We start from the raw sequence: 13,359 nt of genomic DNA, 5'->3' as shown, positions 1-13,359 counted from the left end.
AATGACGATCCTCTTTTATATCGTCCGCGACGCGAAGAAGCACAATTGCGCTTGGAATCAGTTTCGTTTTGGAGTTCTCGAAAACCGCGGAAATAACTTCGTTGGGAGACTGCTCGTTCCTCGATGACCGAGCCGAACAGTCATCTAAACGAAGAAGTTCGGTAGAGGTCTGTTCAAACTCGATGACCGAGCATTGCCGCTCACGATTCGAGTGCGGACAAAACATCTCGACAAAAACGAATGAGTTTTAATATAATTATTTTCAGATCCCGTGTTCCAGTGGGCCTGGCATAGCGACCACACCCACATCCTAGTTCACGAAAATCTTACACAAAAATTCTACCTTCGTGTCCTCCAAATCGCACGTTGCGATTGAAATCGGAGTGCCTATTCCACAAAACCTTAACCCAGCCAATATCCGCGGCTGGATAACATAGTTTAAGCGGTACTAAAACCCTGAGGAGATAACTCCGGAAGCCACATAAACCCGCGGTTGATTTTAGTCCGCGAGCCCAAATTGATTAGAGAAGATTATTTCAAGTAAGGCTGTCCAGCCACCCGAATTAGATCCCAATTTCTCATCTCAGTTGTAAATTAACAACTCTGTATATCGATCATACCAGCGGCCGAGTTTCAAATCAAACGTGTCGGTAAGAATTCGAGACGTGAGGAAAGGAAAACGCGGAGACACGCGAGGACGGTTATTAAGTCCGATTTGAATCCTACCCCAAACCACATTATCCAAATAACCTTTACTTCACATGTTTCCATATTCCTTTGTCGATTCGATGATGAACAAATAGAACGCACCGTTGATGGAATAAGTCGTTCTCACTGAGAATCATTTCCTTTTCCTTTCCTCTCCCGGTCAGAGCACGTGAGTCAGGGAAAACCCCCTTAAGCCAATTAGGCCAGCAGCTAATTAAATTAAAGAGGCCGGAAACTCCAAAACCTTCCCAGAAATTTAAATCGCCAAATTCTACTGTAGACCGGACGACACCGGAGCGCTTAGAGCCTTAGAAAAACTCGATCGAACCGGCTCTCGCGGACAGGCCCCCCGAAATCCGGAATATTGACGCGCTCGGCTGATCCCTCGCTCTCCCGCCAGTCTCTTTTTCTTTCATATATTAGAATTTAAATTAATTTCGGTCTCAGGCGTCACGAGGTTCGAACCCTCAAAGGATGCAGTTTTTCGGTGCATAGGCACGGACCAAAACTACATACGATTACACTCATTACTACATTCATTACTACTATACACTCAATTATTACTTCATTGTCCCCATAACCGACATTCAAATGTCAGCATTTATAGTTTGATATTATATTATCAGCATTCTTCCGAAAACATAATTTAATCGAAGCTCTTATAACATTATAATAACTGAATTAGTCATTCCATTTACCCGTGTTCGGTCGAGTTTCTCAAGAAACTTGTGAAATTACGCATTCGATTAAACTTTTCTTCCCGATTATTTCATTTTCGTAACTACACGACAATTCATAATTTTATATACCCATACTGTTAAGAAAAAGTAGGCGTATCCTAAGGATGTTTATGTGCGATTATCAATTTCGAGTGCGGTGCTACCCACATCGTCGCATGCGGAATAGGCTCAAGGATGCCGTTTTCATTCTCGTACGGGAAATCGCGCGCGCCATCTAGGATTGTAGTCTCAAGAAGTCGTTCCCAGACGTGGTCGGCAAAGACGCGTCAGCCGTTGAACGTGAGTGTTCACGTTATCGAGCACGATATTCTCATCACCTCGATATTCCAATAATTAGTGTGTAAACATTGCAATTATCTACTGCATTTACACGTGTTACCTTACACCGGTTTTATAACCAATGTTATAGCTACTGATGTTAAGCATCGTATAAACGCTGGTTTACACCATTGTTACGAGTAAAACCGGAGTAAAACAACGTTTATACGAGATTTAACATCAGTAGTTATAAAACTGTTACATGGTAGCACTTGTAAATACACTCATTGCTTACTAGTTACAGTAAATAAGAAATTGTTCTTATTCAAATATTTACAATTATTTTGATTCAAACATTTGAACACATACAAAGTATAAAATAATACATTTTACATTCAGAATGTCATAGCGATTTGTTATTCCTGTGAAAATTCTCTGTATTATGACAAGCCTTGAATTTTTATTAGACAGCATGTAACAGAATTCGTAGCGACCTGGTTTACACATCGTTATCCTTATTGAAAATAGAGTCAAAAAGACCTGTACAATTTTTTTTCTTACAATGCAGTTTACATTTTATTAATGAATTGAAAATGTTTGTGGCGTAGGTGCAAAACAACTCACGACGTGCTCTCCGATTCGCGTTCCGCTAATCGACGCGCCTGACTGAGTATTTTTAATGAATGAATGGCAAAACTATGCACCATAGGAACAAAATTATACAAGACTTTTTAATTCCATTTTCAACAAAGATAACTGTACGTAAATAGTGACCACTAATTCTGTTATACCCTGTACAATTAATTAGTGCATGTTAACTGCGTGTTTATTATAGATTGATTTGTATGAAATCTTAAATCTCGAATTTACATTCGCAATGAAACTCTATATCGGACCATCAAAACGTCAAATAAACATGTATACATTAAGATTTAAAAGTATTATTTCACCCACCTTTCAACAGCATACTGATTTTTATCAAGTTCATAAAGGCCACAAGGTGATGACTCATTTTCATGTCATAAATGACAAATTGTAATGTAGCATATGATTTTGGCCACTTGACCAAGGAATAATGACCATGAACCACTGTAGTCTAATACTGGTTACTGCTAGTCTAATTAATAATATTACCTGCTTAGCAATATCGTCATGTACTTGAAGGCCTCCCAGTTGTTGGCAAAGGTCAGTACCATTACTGTCAGTAGCAGTTGTAGCCGTCGACCAAGCAGTTGATGTTTGATTTCTCTGGTGTTGCCTTTCTTCTTCTAGCATTGCTTCTAAACACTCTTCCATTAGCTCTTCCTCTTCAAGCTGTTGGAGAACCTTCAGAGAAAAGATATCATTTTTTTTTTTTTATTGTAAAAGCATCTTTATTATCATCGTGCCTTCATATTAATTACTTCTTTGCATTCGATGCTTTTGTCATTTGAGTAGAGACTAAGAGCCATTTCTCAAGGTCAAAAAGTAAAAAGTTTCTTTGAAATAAACTTACAAAGTTATTATTTTTATATTACATCATTTATCCATTATTTGGCTAACATGTACCTGTTTATCAAATTCCTCCTCATTTTCCATCCACATGTATTCTGAAAAATCATTATCCCCAGCAGCTTGGACATCGGTGTCTGCTTCCACATTATCGAGATACGAAATTACTCCATTTTCATGACCGTAATATCCATTACCTGATCCACTGTTAGGGATCTTCATTTTCATATCAATTTTGGTCTCAATCCTGGGACAGTTTTCAGATTACTCCTGTGGAAAATCAGAAAATTAAAATGAATAATCATTTACTTAAAGCTTAAAATGCATGACTTTCACATTACATATACAGGGTATTACATAAATGGTGGACACGGTTTATACAACGCTATTCTTATTGAAAAAGGAGTCGAAAAATCCAGTACTATTTTCCCCTACGGTGCATAATTTTCCTGTAATAATTATTTGAAGCACAGTCAATCCATCGCATCGCCCAACGGAACGCAAAGCGAAGAGGACGTCGGCACGGCTGTGTTCGGCTGTGTTCGGCAGTGTTCGGCAGTGTTCGGCAGTGTTCGGCTGTCTGCGGCGTAACAGCCTTATCGGCGTCCTCTCCGCTATCTGTTCCGTGGAGGAACGCGATTGAATGGCTGTGCTTCAGGTAGTTATTACAGAAAAATTATGCACTGTAGGAAGGAATAGTACTGGACTTTTCGACTCCTTTTTCAACAAGGATGGCGCTGTATAAATCGTGTCCACCATTTTTGTTATACCCTGTATAACATTGACATGAACCACGAGACCCGGTCGAGTCTCGCGCTGAGTACAGGCCGACCCAATAGGACTCTTTTCCTAGAAGCAGCTCCTCCACTGTGCGCGTCTTATGAGCCATATACCTTTCTTATGTGCCTGAACTATTTTCCCTCAAGTGTTACATATTCTGCTCGGAAACCAATACGTAATGCGTAATTTTTCTTCAGGACATTCCGCTGATTGTATTTATACCAATTTTATATAGTCTGAATTATTGGCTATAGAGATGTTAAAGATTATTTGCGATAACCTGTATACAACCGCGTTTCATTCAAATACGTCATCATCGCACCTACGTTACCTTTTTTAAACAAATAATGCCGCTAATGGAGCACATATTGTGACGGCACCCTATAACACAAATATATCCAAAGTGCCACATCTTCATGGGCCTCAATTTGCCCAGCAATTATGCGCATACCGCCTACCCAAAGAGTCTCGGGTTCGGATCCCGTTCACACCTAAGATAGAATTTTTTGTATCTAAGGCAGGGTTTACCCGGCTTGCTTTACTGAAGAGTTCACAGCCATATTCGGGACGAAACACAAAACCATTAGAAAAATCCCTTTCGGTCCGTACACGCGTTAAAAATCCAACCTCTTCTCTTCTGTCGTTCCGTGGAACGGCTCGCACTACCGCCATTGTCATAAACAATACCAACCACGCCCTCGCCAACCTATAAATTGTGACGTGGTAAACTCTTAGCCCGTCACTGGGGAGGTTACCGATGCCGGAGTGAGGAAGGGCCCTCTGGCGATCACTAGGCTAAGTTTTAATTGTACAATAAACCATGGTAAAAATGCGAAGGTCTCATAGCCGTGCGCAGGTGTGACGCGCATCGGCGCGCAGCGACCCGCGACTTTTGATTCTTCCAAGCTCGCGGAACATGCGCGGGGCCCCGAATTATAGGGCCCTGCTGCCATCCATCGGCGGCCGCCCTACTTAGGCGGCCTAGGGACCTATTTAGGCAAGGCTAAATGGCAGGCCAGCGCCCACCAAGAAGTTCCGGAGGGTCCGCCAGGAAAACGACAGCACTGGACGAGAGATCTTCCGGCGGGATCCTAATTGCCAGAGGGACCACCGCACCGGGAACAGCTGGGATCCCGCACTCCCGTCCGCGGCAGCATCATCGTTCCCGTCGCGAAGGGCGTCTTGTCGTCCGAAGCAGCCGCGCTGCCGCTTCCCAACCCGTAGTCGAATGCAAACTGTAGCGGTGAGCCGAACCTGCCCAGGGGGGCCTCTATACCGCCATATTGTCCGCTCCATGAGCCGGGGTTCCGAATTCGTCCTTGGTCGCAATAACTTGTTTCCGTTAGCGAACGTCCCGCTTTCGGGGGGAATGCGCCCCGAATTTAGATCACCGAATCAAGATAGAATACCGCCGTTTCGTGCCCGTGCCGCCGAGGGCCCTTCTGCAGTGTTCAAGCTTGTCCCCGCCCCTTAGCGAAGGGCGGTGGCGATCCCCGTCGGGTGGCGTTCCGCGTTCAATCCGGAAAGTGTCGGGAGAAGTTTCTCGCGCGCCCCTCACGGTTTTCGTAATTGGCATGTTCTTCCCGGCGGTAGTGTTTGGGGAAATTTCCGCGGCCCGGGCGCGCGAGGGCGTAGGGGCCATACCGTCTCGTACCGCTGCGCAGTTACCGGACGCCGGGCCCTTTTCGAAACCCTGAGAGGCAGATTAGGTTCTCCTGACCGGGCGTTGTGCCCCTGTGGGCCCCCACCGGGGGGTTACCAACCCCGGCGCGTTCTCCTTGCGTTTTTATTATCCAGTTGCTACCCTGTCCAGTGCGACAAGGTCCCCTAGTCTAGTAAGCGTGTTCCGCGGACGCACCTGTACGCCAAGATCGTGGAAGGCCCGAAATAAAGACAATCCCGGCGAGATTTTTCGCATACGAGGTTGTTCTCTTTTAAACCTTTAATTCTTGTCCCGGACTCCGAACTGACTCCCCCTCGCTCCTCTGGGAACCGTAACGAACCCCCCCCCAGCTCTACCGTGCCGCGAAGGGCGTGAGGTCCTCGCGGAGCTGAGTAGCCGGTCGGTTACACCCAGGTTGGCCCTAATCTACGGGCCGGGTCTGCGCGCTTGTACTGCCGGGCCCCGGAAGCCCGCGCGCGCCTGGCGCTCCGAAAAATAAATCGGGCATACCGGAAGGGCCAAATATCGGGCTCGACTCCTTTCTTTAACTACCCCCAGGTAAAGGACGATTTTACGAGCAGGGAGTAGAAAATCCCGACGCAACGTATATGGTTGTCTCTGTCAGTACGCACGTCGGTCAGGACACGGCGCGACGGTGCCGTTCTCTCTACAAGATGTCCCGCGCGGGAGCACCTTCCCCTTATCTCATATCCACACCATTTATTCCCTAACCGCGAGGCGACAGTCAAATGCAAACGTATTGCAAGGTGACCGACGGTAACAGAAGAGGTTATGTTTCTTAAGATATAATATAATGGAAATAAGATAACATCTAATCATATTTCAAGGAGAAGTGAAATGGCCGACATAAATCAGATTAGATAAGTTATTTTGATTAAACGTTAAATATTAAAATATTATGAAAACAAAGGGTAGTTGGTGAACAATTTATTTTGTTACAGGTGAAGCAAAGGAATATTAATTACGCAACTGAAAGTCAGTAAACAGTTTTTACAAAACATATTTTTGTTATTGCAATTTATGTTGAATACGTAAACATTATTTACATGAATTAACACGAAAAATATTTCTTATATAGACACAACCTACTTCTGTTTCCCGTATTTTCGTCATTTTTATCAATCTCTTTACAACAAGTCTCGCAACTCATAATCATCATCAACTGCGAGTTTGGAGTCTTTGGTTCTCAGTTCTCAGTTCTTAGCGAGTCTAAGACCGAAACCATCGAACTCGGAGGATCAACTACACCTCGAGCTACAGTTGGGCTGCTCGGTACTCCGGCGATTCAAGAGCATCAAGCCAGGAAGGGACGGCGGCATTACTACATCCGTTGGACGGGAGGCTTCTAGAAGACCTCCAACCCTAGGGCACGTCACGGGCGGAAAGTGTTCACGCACAGTCATCCGATTGATCGACCTAAGGAGGACGTCACTGAATTTGACCGCTGATTAAACCAGGTACAGGTCCTTTCGCAAGCTCGGGTCACTTTCATTCTCTATCTTAACCTCATCTTTCATCCTAACAAAGATTACGCGAATTCCATGCCTAGCTTCGGATAACCGGATAGATTGTCCTTTTTACACCTTCGAACAAACATTTTAATATTTCGCATTGCCCTAAAATCACGCGAACCTCATCAACGTTAGTATATTAAGCATCCAGTGACCTACTGCCACTGACCGCTTTATGGCGTTACCCGAAGCTCCGCAACGCGGAACGAAATCGTAACCGTAAGCATTAGACTCGAGGACCCCGACGGATCCCTCAGACTTGTAGAAATTCCACCTGACAAGAGACAAATACAGTCATCCTCGTCAACTTATTGACAACCTCCATTTATTGAGCCCTCTTCAGCTCCTCATTCCTATAAATCCCACCAGAGGACCATCTCCTCGCAACAATATCTAATTCGTTACGTAGACGTACGAGGTAAAACCTCTTTAGGCAAAACCAAATATTTCCCCTCCCTCGCAAACCCCTCGGCCGCCACATAACAAGAGTTTAGATATTTCAAGAAAACGAAAAACATAAATAAGGCAGTTTGTCTTTAGGGGTTCGTGTACATTCACGAATCAAGAGAACACAGTAACGTCTGTCAAGTTTATTGGCGTCGACTGAGCGCTACCCTCTTTTACGCTAAACATCGTTTAATCGAGCATTTCATTTTTCATTAAACACCCAATATTCCCTTCGTCATACTTCACCAGATTCTTAGCAGGTCTCGTTCTTAACCCTTTGCACTCGAGAGGTGACTCTCGATCACCATGTGGTTTGATGCGGAAACCCGATCGGCAACAAGGTGTGTGTGTGTGTGTGTGTGTGTATATATATGTTTGTATAATTTGACGAAGTGTAGAATGATACTCCTTGCAATTTAACTGGGGTGATCCTAACAAATAGGAAGGAGTTGCCATGTCTAATAAAAAAAAAATGCCACAAGAAATCCACGGTAACATACCGCAAATGTAGTACTTTAGTTCTAGCATGGAAAGACAAAAGGATCGTTACATCTTTGACCACTTGGAATAATCCGAGAATAACTCCCGTAAAAAGGTTTTTTCGAGGTGGTGATCAAGTTACTATCAAAAAAACCAATGTTATCATAAACTATATAAAATATATGGACAGTGTTAATCGAAAGGACCAATATGCCTCGACATACTGTTTTCTAAGAAAGTCCTTGAAATTATGGTTTAAGCTTTTTTTGGGGGGGTTTAGAGATTAATTCAGTTAACTCTTATATTCAATAAAAAAAAAAAAAAAAAACTGAGAAACGAACAGCCGCTTAGTTATCTGCAGGTTGGAAAGAACTTTGATTGACCAATTGGGAGGAGATTTCCGCCAAACTCATCATCTACTCTGACCTCTAGTTTCGACGAAATTCGATCAAATGGAAAGCTACATGTCATTCTAACAGGAGTTACGAAAGATTGCAAGCCCGACGAAAGACATCAAACAACATATTACTGCAATAATAGCCCCAACAGGCCGAGGATGCATCTTGGCGATTGTCTTATAAAATACCATACAAAGCAACAATACAGTCCTTAATATTTAACAAATTTTCTTCTTTCACACGTAAGAATACATAAAATATTGAAATATAATAGTTTTATGCGTTAATTTGTATGTGGTCATTTTAGGTTAACTATATGAAATTCACCAAGTATGCGGAAAATCGTCTCAAGTTGCTGGTTCGTCCGAGCGAAAAAGGACGGGAATGCAATGAATTAATTTCTTCCCTTCCATTAGAGACTAAAATCGTTGTAATCCGTAAAGGCGTTCATATCAAACAAACGAAAACCAATTCAAAGTTCTTTAAAAGTATTTCACCTTCCATTAAAAGCTAAAGATCCAAAAGGACCTCGTCCCGATTTCTGTGAGTTCTAGGCCATGAGCGAACAGCTTTTACTTATGTATCAATATACAGGGAATAATAAAAATGGTCATCTTGGTTTAGCCAGAGAGAGCGCTGTCTAAACCGTGAGCACCATTTCTGTTACACCCTGATAGAGGAAGGTAAGTGTAACGATAATATCAGGTTCCCAAGTTATTACGTCGTCTGTGCGGGAATAAAATAGGAGGTCAAGTATACTATAATAATTTGAGATCTAGTTTGCAAAATTCCAAGTTTTTGAAAAAACCATGTATTTAATGCACAGCTTGTCTCGAACGTTTCATGTGCTCAGGAAATCTCACAAATGATGATAACTAAAATAAATCAGTGGAATATCTTGGGAACAATTGTCAAAGAAACTAATTTCAATTGTAAATTGAAACAATTTGATTGCATCAATGAAGAACTACTGAAATTCCCGATTCTATGAAAACGGGATCTCTATTTAATAACTGTTGGACGATACCAAATAAACTAAGCAAAATTATATTACAGTAAAAATGTTGCCACTGATGGACGATTTAAAAATGAACTTTATAACGATGTTCAAGCCATCGATTTTGCTTCCTCTGGGCTAATAATTGTTACCCCTTCGTTTTTGAAAGCTAGGATACAATCCAGGTATCTCAACAAAATTAAATATTACATTTACATATTGGTTGAAAGAAATACCGAAGGAAAGGATACCATACATGCTTACTACTATACTTGCGAAAACAAAGCTAGGACTGCTGTATAACTACCATAATATAGTATTTAGGTTATGGTCGGCACCTCGGCGGATCTATAGAAGTACTGTCTGAACATACAGGAAACATTTTTAAAACATTCAATATCTCCGATGACGAGCCTACAGAGTGTTAAATTCATTTTTCGACTCCCTGTATATCTTAGTGCATATGATGAATTGACTTAAACTTTTTTTTATGAATGTACCGGAGCAGACCTACACACTGATATCTAACTCATTACTGTTCGCCACATGACACAGTTCAGAACAAGGTTCTTTATCATTTTTCAATATACCTACTGCAAAGAATTAAGGTGGTACAACCCCTATGTATGTAAAATTATTTTCATAAATTAAAACACTTGTACCTTTAATACTACGTTTTTAGAAGTATTATTATTAAGGAAATATATCTTCGATCATGTAAAATACATAAATTTATGTGTATTTTAAGCATATAGGAACAGTTAACTTTTTGAAATGAGTGGTACTTTTTAACAAATTAATGTTTGACTAACATATACTAACATAATTATAATTGGAATTGAGTTTCTACTCAAATTCAATTGGCCACTTTCAGTGAAAATTCTATTTCTCAAGTACTTATTTGAAAACTGCGACAGGTGGTTTCACCCTCTTAATATGAAATGCGGCAGCTGGGAAACAATATGTGTTCCTTATTTTTCAATATTCTATAATATATTTGAAAATGAATCATATTGGAAGCAGACCCTTGGACATATTTCCTTGTTAGAACATACATGCCATTTTTTTTTACAATGAATGCAGTTAACAGACTCAAATGTTGCGAACCCTGAGGATTATTTTTTATTGATCGCTATTAAAAAAAACATACATACATACATGTATATATAAAGCTTATGGAATGGTTACTTTAAGAAATATACGTATGCAAATGTGTGTATTTGGCATGAAACTCGACCGAGTTTCCTGATAGTATTAGCTAGTCAGTTTTCACCAGTAAGACCAAATTCCATTTTTATTCAATTTAATGAGAGCTCAAATTACCAATAAAAATGTTACTCTCAAATAACTTTTCTGATAGCAGACTTTGTCAAATTAAATTTTAAAACAATCGTTCTTATATCGATGCTTACCGAGTTAATTTGTTTTATCCATGCAGATGTCTCTAGGGAATGTCAACCAAAAACTGTTCTTGCCGCCAACAATAATCTTATTAAATTTTAGGTACACTAACCAAATCAAAGTTTTTCTCTTTTTTAATATCTTGTTATTTTGTACACTTGAACAATTAAATGTATCCAACATAGACATAAAATTGATAAAAAAATTAGTATTATGAGTATAGATATTTATTGCCCTAATATTATAAAGCAGTAAAGATTGAATAATGTATTTGAAATCATTTTAATACAGATACTCTACATTTTAGTTTTATGCATCAATGTCCTAACACATGTGAGATTTCATATTGAAATATTAAGGTTATTAAATTGTAATAATCAGAACATGAAACGATAAAGACAAGAGGTCTATATATAATCTGAATTTTAGATTGTACATAGCCTTCATATAAACATTTAATCTGCAGTGAACGCTATTTTAATAATTTATTAGATGAAGAGTAACGAGATATCATATGTTAATTGAAACTATGTTTGAACTCTTACAGCATTTTCCAATAACCTTAGTTCATTAAAATATACTTATATTAACTTCTATTAACTTATATTAATACGTTGTTGACTCGTCATGAATCAACTCGTGCCGAAACGACTAGCTTTGCAAAATTGCCAGTCAATGTGTTAGGCAACATTAAGACACAACAATATTTCTCTTTACTTTCAAAATATAATTTCAAACATTAAAGTAAAGTTAACCATTAAAGGGTTACAGATCTTATCTTCTCCTAAAGAAATAATGAATCTCCTTAATATTACTTAAAAGGGTAGTAACACATTCAAAAATAAATAAGATATGAAATCAGCTATATAAATGTATATTCAGGATATCTCGGATATCTGAATTTAATTCTGAAAAAGAATGTCTAATGCAAACCTGAATCCATATTGTAGTTCCAAAACTACAATAGTTTACAGTTGACCATTCACCAAGCAGGATTAGTCGTTGAATAGTGCCAGTATAAACATTTTACTTCTCCTGTCATCTTGAAGTAAAACTCAAATTTCAATTTGAAATAAATTTGTTTTTTATTTTACGGCTCACTTATCGTTTAATTTGAGGCTTTTCTTGCTTATGATTTATGATGCTAAATACAATTTTGAATGCAACATGAATATTTAATTCCTTTTTTTAATCGTTACTTCCCTGATTCTATCAGCTCGCATCCAGTTTCTCTTCTATCATGATAAAATGCAAGAATCTCACAAATTATGCACTTTTTTGTTAACAACAAAGGACTGTATGTAAACAGTGACAAAGGTAACGAAACACTTTAACTAGCACTGTTTGGCAACTAAACCTGCTTCGTAATTGGTTAACTTTAAACTACGGTACTTTTGAAACTACAATTCGGATTTAAGTTTGCATGAGATATTCTTCTTCGGAAATAAATAAAGATCCTCGTGAAACATTTCTTGTCAGCAAAGGTTGTCAGAAACACCTTGTGTGTATATATATATAAATAAACATAGTTTTATTTATATAAATCAATAACTAATACAAATGAGAAAGTTGCACAGGAGCAAAGTTTGTAAGTAAATTAGGAACATTCCGATATATCTAGAAACTACTACAATCTGAACATCGATATTAAATTCGTAATATGGGCTACCGACAAATCTGCAACCAAAGTGCACGAATAAATCACTGGTAAAATTCAACCTTGGAACTTTTGAATGTCCTATATTATCTTGAAGTAGCAAAAAAAACTGTTCAAAAGTCATTGAATTCAATGTACCAAAACGTACATATGGATTGAATTTGAGTGATGTTTGTAACCCCTTGATGCTGACTCGCGGATTGTAATTACCTTCAATTTAGCGTCGAAAAATGAGGATAACAGACAATTTTGTCACGGTGCTTCCTATCGATTCATGTTAGTCGTCAAAACGTTGTGAAACTACCTGACAGATCATTGAGGAAGCAATCTGATCCACAGTGAACGAAGAGAGTAAGGAGTACAATATTCTTACCACTGAATAGTAGAAATACGTTGCACACATACACCACCAGTTGTACCTTCGCTCAAAGAAAAAAACTTAAAGGGAAATTCACACGTACCTTTTACCACAAATCCCTTCAAGACGATTTTGAGGTATAAAACACGATTTACGCAGTTAATAAGTCAAATATGTATCGCAAACCATAAATTAGTAGTTGGGCCGATGCTTTATGGTGCTGCCACCTGCTGCCGCCGCCATTTCATCAGGGGACAGAAGCACGTTTACTACTTTGACTATGACCCAATTCCACAATTTGCGTTAACCGAAGTTTAAATGGTTTACATCCAGGGTCAACTTCCTGAAAAACAATTAAAATATGATTAAATAGGGTTAAACTTGTCTTCTACCACGATTAAAACAAGTGTAGACAAGTTAAGCTTGCTCTAAACCAATTAAACTCTAGT

General features: G+C 39.5%; 1 protein-coding gene across 3 annotated transcripts; it reads right to left on the bottom strand.

Moving 5' to 3' along the window:
- Positions 1 to 2,027: 2,027 nt before the first annotated feature.
- On the bottom strand, positions 2,028 to 13,164 carry LOC105700419 (polyadenylate-binding protein-interacting protein 2B-like). 3 transcript variants are annotated; one of them, XM_012426249.1, is made up of 3 exons: positions 12,926 to 13,030; positions 3,255 to 3,467; positions 2,028 to 3,032 (listed from the first exon to the last, which is right to left on the bottom strand). In XM_012426249.1, the coding sequence occupies exons 2-3, from the start codon at positions 3,423 to 3,425 to the stop codon at positions 2,721 to 2,723; spliced, it is 483 nt and encodes a 160-aa protein (XP_012281672.1). In that variant the 5' UTR covers positions 3,426 to 3,467; positions 12,926 to 13,030; the 3' UTR covers positions 2,028 to 2,720. The 3 variants fall into 3 exon arrangements, with proteins under 3 accessions (XP_012281672.1, XP_012281670.1, XP_012281671.1); XM_012426247.2 differs by having other exon boundaries at positions 2,632 to 3,032; positions 13,014 to 13,164; XM_012426248.2 differs by lacking the exon at positions 12,926 to 13,030 and adding an exon at positions 12,763 to 12,918 and having other exon boundaries at positions 2,632 to 3,032.
- Between the last annotated feature and the right edge of the window lie 195 nt (positions 13,165 to 13,359).

This window comes from Orussus abietinus, unplaced genomic scaffold (genome assembly GCF_000612105.2).
Source record: "Orussus abietinus isolate OABI.00-Male unplaced genomic scaffold, Oabi_2.0 scaffold367, whole genome shotgun sequence".
Classification (NCBI taxonomy): domain Eukaryota; kingdom Metazoa; phylum Arthropoda; class Insecta; order Hymenoptera; family Orussidae; genus Orussus; species Orussus abietinus.
This window is presented reverse-complemented; position numbering and strand designations above follow the sequence as displayed.

Coding starts and splice junctions, on each gene's coding strand:
- LOC105700419 (XM_012426247.2), bottom strand. CDS start 3,425: ATGAAAATGAAGATCCCTAACAGTGGATCAGGTAATGGATATTACGGT. Junction 3,033..3,254: donor AGGAGGAATTTGATAAACAG/GTACATGTTAGC, acceptor TTTTCTCTGAAG/GTTCTCCAACAGCTTGAAGA.